This window comes from Scedosporium apiospermum, assembly GCF_000732125.1.
Source record: "Scedosporium apiospermum strain IHEM 14462 chromosome Unknown SEQ_SAPIO_0093, whole genome shotgun sequence".
In the NCBI taxonomy this organism is placed as follows: Eukaryota; Fungi; Ascomycota; class Sordariomycetes; order Microascales; family Microascaceae; genus Scedosporium; species Scedosporium apiospermum.
In genome coordinates this window covers 244188-256026 of record NW_015971794.1, presented here as the reverse complement: position 1 = coordinate 256026, position 11839 = coordinate 244188, and the positions used below count along the sequence as shown (strand labels likewise).

At 51.1% G+C, this 11839-nt stretch overlaps 3 protein-coding genes across 3 annotated transcripts; all 3 read left to right on the top strand.

Moving 5' to 3' along the window:
* Positions 1–1056: 1056 nt before the first annotated feature.
* SAPIO_CDS4623 (Uncharacterized protein) lies at positions 1057–2779 on the top strand (the record flags this gene model as incomplete). Its single annotated transcript, XM_016787127.1, has 3 exons — positions 1057–1721; positions 1791–2411; positions 2464–2779. The coding sequence occupies 3 exons, from the start codon at positions 1057–1059 to the stop codon at positions 2777–2779; spliced, it is 1602 nt and encodes a 533-aa protein (XP_016643236.1).
* A 2750-nt stretch (positions 2780–5529) lies between these two features.
* On the top strand, positions 5530–7585 carry SAPIO_CDS4622 (Uncharacterized protein; the record flags this gene model as incomplete). The annotated part of the gene is made up of 3 exons (XM_016787126.1): positions 5530–6052; positions 6113–6235; positions 6309–7585. 3 exons carry the CDS (start codon positions 5530–5532, stop codon positions 7583–7585), a joined length of 1923 nt encoding a protein of 640 aa, XP_016643235.1.
* Positions 7586–9482: 1897 nt separating this feature from the next.
* SAPIO_CDS4621 (Nitric oxide reductase (NAD(P), nitrous oxide-forming)) lies at positions 9483–11121 on the top strand (the record flags this gene model as incomplete). Its single annotated transcript, XM_016787125.1, has 8 exons — positions 9483–9671; positions 9732–9838; positions 9898–10054; positions 10115–10227; positions 10293–10476; positions 10541–10699; positions 10756–10942; positions 11009–11121. The coding sequence occupies 8 exons, from the start codon at positions 9483–9485 to the stop codon at positions 11119–11121; spliced, it is 1209 nt and encodes a 402-aa protein (XP_016643234.1).
* Between the last annotated feature and the right edge of the window lie 718 nt (positions 11122–11839).

The window sequence follows — 11839 nt, the reverse complement described above, 5'->3', positions numbered from 1 at the left end:
TTATACTCATGGGGTTATAAACTCTTAATTTACAGAACTTTTCTTTGATCATCCACGTATCGAACCCATGAATGGCGTTGGGGAGGATGCGCTCCCTCCATGCAGTCTCAATGGTTGAGTCCTGTGACACCACTGTTCGCCTGGGACTTTCGGTGGATTCCGTAAAATACCTCGTATGGTGAATGTCCCCCCAGCGATTAATCAAAATGCACCTTCGGTTGTCCTATTTCCGAGGGAGGCGTAAAGTTATATTAGGTGTTAGAAAAGAAAAAGCCTCATCTGAAGATCGTAGATAGACTCCGAAACGCCCTTCAAACATACGAAGTATTGACGGGAACTGCCGAGCTGTTCGGGCTGACCCATGGCATGATAGACCTATAGAAAGGATCTCAAGCACTGGTCGCTAGCTCGTGGCCTGACCGCTTCTTTCTGCCAGATGGAAAAGAGGGCGACTTGGTGGAGATTGCTTCGTACATCCCTATGAGAATAAGCTGACACACTGCCAATCTCGGCTTACATGCATGTGTAGGGTCGCCCGAACCCTGCAAGGTTCGGTGTTGAAGAGAAACATTTCTCCTGTTCACGATCTCGACTGGGTATCTCTCACCTCTCTTCATCTTAACTCATACAAAGTGGATGTTTAATAGTTCCATTCATGTCTGTAATTCTTGTCCTCCCAATCCTAGGCTCCGAGGATCGGATATCAGAGACCAACCACGGATTGTGGCTTGCATGCCAAGTCTGACGTTGAACACTGTGTAAGACTGACGATGACACCTCGCAGGATTTGACCCCTGTTAGCCATACCTTATTGGGCATAACACGATGCATGATCCTTCCCTGTGGCACCCGTCGTTTTTTCAGCTCCCACTGCAAAGCAACCTCCAACATGGGTTATTATGGCCGCCCACGGAATGAGTCCTCGAGCTTGAGCCCGAGCTAAGCTCGCCAAAAAGCTCCATCGAGTCCTTATCAGGATCGCCTCGCCTCATCCCAGATGCATTCAGTTTGATCTGCCCGGAGGAGGTCTCCTTTCGACATACCCACGATCCCATCATGTCGTTGCCTATCCGCTCCCCAATAACAGCGTTGGCTGCCGTGGGATTAATAGCTGCTGTTGCCATCCCGTTTCTCCTCTCTCACGACTCGAACTTCTTCGCCCCGCATGTCCAAGGAAAAAACAACACCGTCTTGTTTCTGGTGAACTCCAATCATGGGTACTCGAACGTCCACCTCGCAACGGCCTTTGCCATGGCTGAAAAGGACTCGGATGTCTCCATCCACTTCGGCACGTTCGAGAAGATGAGGTCCAGAATCCAGAGGATTGAGCAAGCCGCCCGCGAGAGAAACCCCGACGTGGAGCCCATCAGCTTTCACCTGCTCCCCAGCACGGATTATCTAGATGCTCTAAATGCCAGGGACATCATGACGGTGGATAACATGATCACTCCACCCGGTCTCGAAGGGAATAAGCACTTTAGCAGCAGTTTCCGCTGGATTTTCGCGCCTTGGACGGACGAGGATCATCTGGCAATCTATCGCCGCAGCGTCGAGTTGATCGAGGAAATTGACCCTGCTCTTGTGGTTCTTGATCCGATGTTTCGTCCAGCCATGGAAGCGACGCAGGACCAGAATCGCATGTATACTGTCGTGTCGCCGAATACCCTAGAACTCTTCCTCCTCGATCAGAAATGGGGCAAAGCGTTGTGGAAATATCCCGCGTAAGTTTCTCAAACCTTTGCCATGATCCCCTGCGGGAGCTACCCTCCACTGAACAAATCGCATCCTAGGGTCGCATCTGGCTACGACTATCCGCTGCCATGGAGCCAGATCCCTGCCAACGCCATGTCGGTTGTTCGACTTGTCTACCACATCCTCACCGTTCCCGGCGCCTCAGAATCTCGAGCATTCCTACGAAAGAACGGCATCAAGAATCCTCTCGACTTTATCCATTCGCATCGCGTAGACCGGCCGTGGATCTGCCAGGCCATGCTGGAAGCCGCCGTTCCGCTCGATTACATTCCGGCGAACGTCACTGCTGTCGGCCCCATCGCGTTGTCGCTGGAGCCAGCGGAGGAGCAGGATCCCGAATTGACCGCGTGGGCTAAAAGGAAGCCGACTGTTTTAATCAACTTGGGAAGCATATTCGTTTATGACCAGGAGAGGGCTAGGGCTATGGCTGAAGCCATGGCCAACATCGCTGCCCAGGTGGATATCCAGTTCCTGTGGAAATTCAAGAAGTTGCATACCTATAGTGACGATTTCATGAAGCCGTTGCAGCCATTCATCGATGAGGGTCGAGTTAGGATAGTTAACTGGCTGACTATTGATCCCGCGGCGCTCTTGGAAGGCGGTGATGTTATTGCTTCAGTCCATCACGGCGGTTCAAATTCCTATCACGAAGCTCTGAGGTATGTACTACTCTTGGTGATTATGGCTACTCTACTGACAGCCTTTCTTTAGCGCCGGTGTTCCTCACGTTATCCTCCCATTGTGGGTAGATCTCTACGATTTTGCCACATACTCCGAATACTACGGCATTGGTGTCTGGGGATGCAAGAAGACGGCCCCCGAGTGGACTGCCGAGGGACTCACCGAGGCATTTCTCAGGGTAGTGAGCGACCGCGAGGAGGCCGTGGCGAGAAGAGAGAAGGCGCGGGAGTTGGGACGAAAGGCGCGCGAGAGACCTGGAAGAGATATTGCTGCGGGATTGGTGCTGGATCTTGCAAAGACTGGTTACGAGGATGAAGTGTTGTCTCCATCGGAGAACAATGTTTAAAGTACCTAGTGGCCTGTACCCGTTACTATTACGTGTGTGTGTACGTGTGTGTCTATATTTCTCATATAATGGTTCTGGGTGCATATACAAAAGAAATATTTAAAAAGAAAGAAAATGTTCCTATCGAGGGGCCAGAAGGCAAAAATGAAGCGAGCGACGCAAGACTCGAACTTGCAACCTTTGCTTGATGCTCCCTGTTTAGTAGGAGAGCAACGCGCTACCATTGCGCCAGCCGCCCGATCCGGATATTCGTTCCCTCACTGCCAAGTACTATCAACATCACAGGGGCTGTGTTAACAAGACACGGCAAGATATATGCTTGCATACCGTCTAAGATAATTAAAGAGAGTAAAACTGCGTTTTAATTTATCGATCCATTACTGTCATTAGAAGATTTCTCAGCTTCTCCTCTAATAACTCGATCTAACTACTCCGGCCCAAAGAAATCGTCCTGGGCAGTTATGAACAAGAAATCTGGAGGTCTTCAAAGGAGGGTTATTACGAGAACGGCAGTCCTTTCGGCCGTCACAAGTCACCTGGAAAAGAACCGCCCAGAGGAGAACTGCCCAGCGCTACGGCTGATTTCTGGGCAGTGGTCCTTTAAGGGATGATGTTCCCACCAGGTCATGTACACAGAAAATACAATCAAGCTTCCTCATCTTAACCTCCTACCAATATTACTTGCGATCCGTTATGACTCCTGACTGCCGCCCGAACAAGCGACGACAAGTCCCCTAGAGTACTGGAGGCAAGTGGTTATTCTATATCCGAGACAAGTAACGCCTACGCCGCGAGTTTACACTGCCCTCCATTGACGTGAGGGAGCGGGATAAGGCTCTTCCACTCCCAATCCCGGATATACTGCTTCTCCCCAGCCACCCCTTAACAGACACAGATCGGTTAGGCAGGTGGCTGAGTCTATATAGAGATCACGACGGTAGTGGTTAATACTAGAAGGGGTCAGTGAAATCGGTGATGCTGCTCAGTCCGATCTGGCAGAGCGTACAAGTTCGACGATGACACGAGTCTCCACTGGCTCGGACAGTGCAAAGGACGGGTTGAGCCGTTGCTATCCGAGAGAGAATAGTTGGGAGGATCTAGACGTGTTCTTTGACAGGGATATTAAACCTGCAAGATCGGCAGACTCAGAAGTCCACGATGATATTGCCCATGATCTTACCATCTTGAGCGCCATCTCTCATTGCCCTCCTCATCAACAGGGAGGAAGTCTCCACGAGCTAGTTGTCTTGTTCTATCAATGTGGAAATGTGGAAAGTAATGGTCCAGGGCTAGGGCTAAATATCTTGAAGAATGGCCAGAAAATTCTGTCCACATGCGTCGGCGTCCCACAGACTACAACCTTCACCGAAAGAAACTAGTCCCACAGCTCATGCACTTCGCGAATTATCCCTCAGACCAAACGTCCACATAGGCAGATCTGCCCTTGGCCACCCAACAACAACAGGGAATAAAAGCTCAAGTCGTATAGTGGTTAGTACGCCACGTTGTGGCCGTGGAAACGGAGGTTCGATTCCTCCCTTGGGCATTTCATTCCTTCTTTTTTTTTTTTCCTCTGCTCTTCCCCCATGTCTCTAGCAACCATATGTGCGGATATGTTGATAAAAAAATGCGTCACCTACTCGACTTCTTCACTTAGAGGATGTGCCCCCTTCTCGGTGCGTTAACTCAACACTTTTCTTTTTGCCCGGTCCGTCCCATGGTGGTCGTGAGAGTAAATGACACCCCCCTCCCTCCATCTGTTTGCGACTGGTGCTCAGAGGAATATGAAGCCCTTGTCAATGGAATTCAGACTGACAGAGAACGCACCTTTCTCCAATGATTCGATTGGACCTGGCCGAAGCCAACGATGCCCGTCAATGAATCTGTCAGAGGACGCATGTGACAGTGGTGCGACAACAAGAAGGCCGGGCTAAACAAGAAAGGGATCAAACCTAACTGGGCGATGTTCTTGCGCGGACCTGGACGGTCAAAAGGTAAAACTTATTCCTATTCGGTGGTTCACTCTACCCCCAAGACTCGTGATTGTGATTCATAAAGGCTTCTGTATGCGGAACATCGGCTGCCTGTCATGTCTTGGCGTAATTCAGATCCTCGATGCGTCACGGAGCGTACTCCGGCTTTTCAAAGCGAGGCTTCAGCTTCAACTTCACAGCGTTGGAAAATCATGCCCTTTTTTGTTAAGTTTTTTTGTCGTTGAACACTGTCTCTATTGTGGTCCTCATTTACTCTTCTAGAGCTTGTCTTGCTCCGTCAGTGTTTGAAGCATCACCGTTGCCACTATCTTGCAATTGCCGGTCACAATGTCCGGATAGCAAAAAAAGAGAGTGGTAGCTACGGCATCAAGTTTAAATCGACATTGCTTGGCGTTTTGGGGAAAGCCCTATCTTTGCGTGGAGGTAGATATTGATCTAGTTTCTGAACCCTTCCAATTGGCCTTTCGGAGAATACCCCATGCTTTCACATTATTGCAAAATGGAGCTTCCTTAAATTCTGGCAATGTCGGATGTCTTGATCGGGTAATTGGCGATGATGTCTTGTCCTCTTTAGTGAGATCTGTATCTAACTATAGCTTTTAGCCTGATGAAGGCGAAGAAGCTCGTCAATTTTCAGCACCCCAGAGATAATAATACGAGTAAAAGAAGGCCAATGGATCCTTATCCACAACTTCCTCTCGCTGCCTATCCTCAAATCCCCGGCCTCAAGCTCGAGTAAGAGCCCTGCGTAGGATGATGCAACCCCGAGCGTCCTGGTCACGCATCATCGCGCTCCTGTGCGGCTCGGCGCTCATCCGCCCAGCAGCCAGCTTAGAATGCCGCCCCGAAGGTCCCATATTCCCTAAGCCAGACCTCACCAAGTCGGCAACATTCGACGCGGCCATCGGAAAGCTCGAAGCGACCATCAACTCCGCGATAGCTGGAGAGATAAATGCAGGATGGAACGTACCAAACACGACAATCTCAGTTGCATTCGTAGCCAAGGGTCAGAAGAGTCCCGGAGAGCCTCTATGGGAGTATCACCATCTCGCGGAGAACACCGAGTTAGGCACGAAGAACCTTGATCGGAATGCGCAGTATCAGATTGGGTCCGTTTCGAAAGCCATTACGGATGCCGTGTTGATTAGGAGCAATCTGAACCTGGATGATCCAATTACGAAATATCTTCCTGGGTTGGGAGGATCGCCGTCTTTGATTCCTTGGGATACCGTTACTTTGCGGGCCCTTGCGTCGAATCTGGCTGGCATTCCGCCGAATTGTACGTGAAGTCCTAGAGGATATGTTATCTTGTGGTCGGCTGCTGACAAGTTCATGCTAGATGGATATTCAGAGTTCTACTACCTCAAGGACATGTTCGAGGACCTCGGACTACCGCCAATACCAAACAGTGACTATCTCATGTGCGATGTTTTCGGCCTCAACCTTGGGTGCGCAAAGTCACGTAAGTAGCACAAACAACCAGCTCAGTGCCGAACCTTGCCGATGATAGGACTGACTTATCGTGCTGGCCCTAGAATACATCGTTGGGCTTAAAGACTCACACCCAGTGGCTCCTCCAATGCAGCGTCCCGTCTACTCTAACGTCGCCTTTACCCTCCTAATGTACGCTGTCAGCGCCGCCACGGACCAGACCTACAGCCAAGTGCTCTACGAGTACATCACAGGTCCCCTCGGAATGGTAAACACCTACGCAAGCCCGGGCCTCCTCAACTCGTCCGTTGTCCCGCCCGTAGACAACAGCTACGGCTTCTGGTTCGGTGACGCTACCCCAGGAGGCGGTCTCGTGTCATCGCTGTCCGACCTCACGAGTTTCGTCTACCGCATCATCACGTACACCATCTTCGATAGCCCGATGGCGGTCCGGCAGTGGCTCCAGCCTCGGTCGTTTGCCGGAAGTCGGCACTCGTTCTTCGGCATGCCATGGGAGATTTACCGACCTCCCCCCAACGCGGTATTTCCCAATTACGATCCAGAGACGGAGACCGGAGGTCACACGTTTTCTGTGTTTACCAAGGATGGAGCCGCGTACGGTTATCGAGCGCGAGTATCGATTATCGACGAGTACAGCGTTGGGCTGGTCATTTTGGCGGCAGGTGACTCCAGTGCTGTCACCATCGTGAACGACGCCATGATTGCAACGCTCATCCCGGCCATTCATCAAGCGGCAAGGGAGCAGACGGGAGAACTAGGATATGTGGGGACATTCACTGGATGTTCTGACGCTGCATTCAACGGGACGATAGCCATCGACGAGAACAGCCTAGTTCTAGACTCGCTTAGTTACAACGGCTCAGATATCATCCACGCCTTGAGGGAAATATTCGGCGTCACCTACAAGAATTTAATTCCAAACTACGAGCCGGGGCCTATCTTGCGTTTATACCCAACCGAGGTCGAAGTGGAGGATGAGACGGATGACCGAAACGTCGTCATTCGGGAGGATTGGCGTTTCGTTTGGGACGTGAAGAGGGAGAGGACGAGCGACTTGCCCGGCCAAACGGTCAGCTCTTACGATTGCCTTGCGTGGGAGGCTGTCGATTGGATTTACTACGGGAGTGAGGCAGTAGACCGTATCGTGTTTGTCAAGGATCCGCGGACGAGTGAAGTGCTATGGATGGAGGTTCCATTTTTGAGGAGTCGGGGGAGCCGGGGTAGTGAATGTGCCCCGGCTGCAACGCCGAAAGCTGGGGGCGGAGACGAGGATGGGGAACCGAGCGGGGAAGAGGGTGATGAGGTCGGAGAGGAGGTCGGCGATGTGGAGGACAAGCCTAATGAGGGGGTTGAGCCATAGGAGCCAGGGAGATGAACTACGTGCCTGGAGTAATGTTTCAGCATCTTAAGTGTAGGAATATTATATTTATTCCATACATTAAACACTCACTATTTCGCATGGGCAGTTGACATTGCCAATAGCAGAAAGCGCAATCAGCTTTTCCCGGTCACGTCGCAGAAACGCCTATTGTCAACAGGCAGAATACAGAGTGATGTTTTGACGAGCGGATTGCCCACCGAGCCTGCCTCCGAGCGGAGGATAATAACGTTAGTATTTCAAATTACAGTATCGCGCCGGTCACGAACTCCTTCCGGTTCTCTCCACAGCGCTAAATATCATCGTGAAAATTCTGGGAATCCTCGGAGCATGAAGCAGGCCCCGCCCAGAATGTGTTCAAGCGCTTCAACTCCGCGGTCAGGCTCATTAGTTCGGTCGCCCTAAGACTTTTGACACTGCCTAGAAACACGAAGACGTAATAGACCCTGCGGAGAACCCGTGTGCGGAGTGTTGGGTAGTGGAGTCATCAGCTCCGGGTTCATCCGGCGCACGCTCTTTAGCGGTGAGGCACTTACTGGGCTACTAACCCGCGGGCAGGTACATGTTGCGTGCCGGCCTCGTTGTCTTGAAATGGGGTAGCACCGATGAGATCCGACTATCCGACAACAACATAGCCTACCGGCCGAGTCCGGGGATCCGATCCATCTATATCCCGTTAAATGTGGCCTTATAATTGAAAGGGGCGATCTCGGATACTCATTGATCCTACCACATCCACATCAAATACGATACAGGCAAAAAGGCCTTGGCGAACCCTCAGAATTCTTCACTTCCTCGGGCGGGGTTTACTGATGCTCGACAGTTCGTCTTGGAGACGTCGGACCCCCGCTCGAACCAGGAACGCGTGTTGATGCAACACAGTCTAATGCAGAAAAATGGAAAATTGCCCGAGTTCCTGGTCTTATGATCCCGGCAACCGATCCAGATCCAGGCACTGCAAGGGGTGGAATACGATTCAATCTTGAAGAAAGAAAAAAAAAGAAGAAAAAGATTCCAAATACTTCGCGTGGCATGAGACGGTCCAATGACTTTGCCGGCATTGCAAATGTGCAAATGATGTGGATCTCGATCTTCCGCGGCGGCTCGACGCAGGGAGAGTTGGGATTTTGGCAACTCCGCGGACATCGCATCCGGGCCCACGGGATTACGAGATACAGGACAAAAAGCATGAGCAGAGCCCGCCAAGCCATAAGAACCTACACAGTGTTTTCCAGGCCCGGGTGCTCCGGTTGTATCCGACGGAGATATTAACTATACGAATAGCCAAAAATCAGCCCATTAGCGATGCATTCGTTGTGGGAATCCGAGTGTCGTCAGGAGAGACTTGGTGGAAGCATCTCCGCTGCTCCCTCCTTCACACGGTCTTTGGCAAAGGGTGTGAAGTGAGTTTCTAACCTCGTACGGAGAGCACGGCAAGGCGGAAACTCTATCCCTGGAACTAAAAATCATCTCGATGCTGATTCGCCCATGATGTAATTAAACCGTCGTGGCATTGATTTCACGCCATTAAACGGGTTGCGTGGGGACGGGGTATAACAAGGGCGAAGCGGGACCAGGACTGATGGCCATGCATCTCGCTTCGATGCCGTTGAACGGAGACACAGAACACCAAAAACCGAAACGCGGAGATAGAGAGACGCAAAGAAAGATTTATATTAACTTAGCCCACCTATAGCTCACGTATAGCTCATCTCAAGTCTATAAAAGCAAAAGCCACCGCTCTCCCAGACCCTCTTCAGAAAGTTTATTTCCCGTTTCCTTCGACAGAATGAATCGCCTACTCTCGCCAAGGACTCTTGTTCCCCGATCTCAACTCACTTTTTGCACTTGCCCAGCTCGAAGATTCTCTGCGACCGCCATGGCTCAGGCCGAAGTCCCCAGGTTCCCTTTCAACCGCGCCTCCGGCCCCGAGCCGCCCGCCGAATTTGCTAGGCTTCGCAAGACAGCGCCGGTTTCCAAGGTTAAGCTGTTCAATGATGCCGAGGCATGGCTTGTGACCAAGTATCACGATGTCTGCAAGGTCGCGACCGATCAGCGATTGTCCAAGGTGTGTTGAGTTGTCTCCATCTCCTGGAGAGAAGAATTGGGATTTTAACTTGAAGGATAGCAACGGACGAGACCTGGATTCCCAGAGCTGTCGGCTGGAGGTGTGGCTGCTGCCAAGAATAAGCCTACCTTTGTCGATATGGATGCCCCAGACCACATGCACCAGAGGTAGGGCGAATTGGAACGATTGTGATTTAGTCGGTCAATGATTTACTCACTGCGAATAGGAGCATGGTCGAACCCATTTTCACCAAGGAGCACGTTGAATCGTTGAAGCCCTATATCCAGTCGACTACCAATCAGTTGCTCGATGCAATGATCAAGGGCGGCTGTGCCAAGCCCGTTGATCTTGTCGAGAAGTTTGCTCTGCCACTGCCTTCATATGTAGGTCCGCGCATAGTCTCTCCAAGCTAGGACACGCCCCTTTTAATACGGCCATCATAGGTCATCTACACAATCCTCGGCGTTCCGTTTGAAGATCTCGCCTACCTCACGACCCAGAACGCCATTCGCACCAACGGCAGCTCCACTGCCCTCGAGGCCGCCAACGCGAACAAGTGAGCAATATGACGCGAACCGGGATTTTTAACGCGGTGAAAAAAAAACACTAATCGGTGTATAGGGAGCTCCTCGACTACCTCGAAAACCTCGTCGAACTCCGTAGCGTTGAACCCAAAGACGATCTTATCAGCAAGCTCGTCGTTGAGCAGCTCAAGACCGGCGAGATCGAAAAGTCCGACGCCGTCCAAATCGCCTTCCTCCTCCTCGTTGCTGGAAATGCCACCATGGTGAATATGATTGCGCTGGTGTGTCTTTTCACTATTACTCCGCAGTATTTACATTGCGATAACTAAAACTGACATCTTGCAGGGTGTCGTGGAGCTGTTGAAGCACCCGGATCAGCTCAAGGAGCTCATCTCCAAGCCTGCGCTCGCCAAGGAATTCGTCAATGAGCTTTGCAGGTACCACACAGCTTCTGCTATGGCGATGAAGCGCGTCGCCAAGGTGGATATCGAACTCGGCGGACAGGTAAGACATCCCCTTCGAGAAAAAGCTCCGGATCGCAATGCTGACAGCAGCAACAGCACATCAAGGCTGGCGAGGGCATCATCGCCTCGAACCAGTCTGCCAACCGCGACGAGGACGTGTTCCCCAACCCGGACGTCTTCGACATGCACCGAGAGTTCAAGGTCGATGGACTGGGCTACGGATATGGCCCCCACAGGTGTATCGCCGAGCATCTTGCCCGCGCTGAGCTCGAGGCTGTTTTCAGTATGTCTATACCCCTTTCGTTTTACCACAGAACCTTTCTCGAGAAGCTAACGAGGGTCATTTTAGGCACACTCTTCCAAAGACTACCTAACCTCCGTCTCGGTGTTCCGTTTGACCAGGTCGCGTATAGCCCGCTCAGCAAGGATGTTGGCATCACGGAGTTGCCCGTTGTTTGGTAAATGAACGAGCGCCGGGTCCACTCATGGATTGATCGTTTCGACTGTCGTGTCTTGGATGTCTTTCTCTTTTGATCATTCGCTCTTTTGAAATTCCCCCCTCCCCTTCGCAAAAAAAACTGAATTAGAAAGTTACTGCTACTTTTGGCATCGTGCAATGATCAGATGTCTCTCCCGACCTACCCACCGCCATGTCGCACCTCATGCAAGTGATTAATGCAGATAAGTGCAATGGATGCATGCAAGCTGTCCCGAGTGACTTGGTGTCGCCTCATCCACGTTCCTTTCTCGTGGGGGCAAATTGTTGGTACATATCGAGGTACTGGCTGAAGTTACTAGACAGCGGTTCGCTGTTCCGGTGCCTATATTTCAATGCCTTCGACTTTGGTCTTCGCGATGTGCTAGATACTGTTTCTGGTTGTGTAGAAGGGGATTCGTTGCTGTCCTTATTAATATCTTCACCGAAAAAAGAGACATATAACTCTAATGAAGGGTTGCCATAATAAGAAATACAATATATAGAATAATATATAGAGAACCTCGGGCTAAAAATAGACTGCGCGAAGTCCGCCCTAGGTCTTACCGTCCAGCTATATCATCCTCTGAAACTCAACAGGATCCGAGCTTCCATCACGTCTCCGACTAACAACATCTACCACTAGGCAAAGCTCCTCGACAGAGGTACTGCTAGCTCTCCTCACTACAGATTTACCTATTAGTA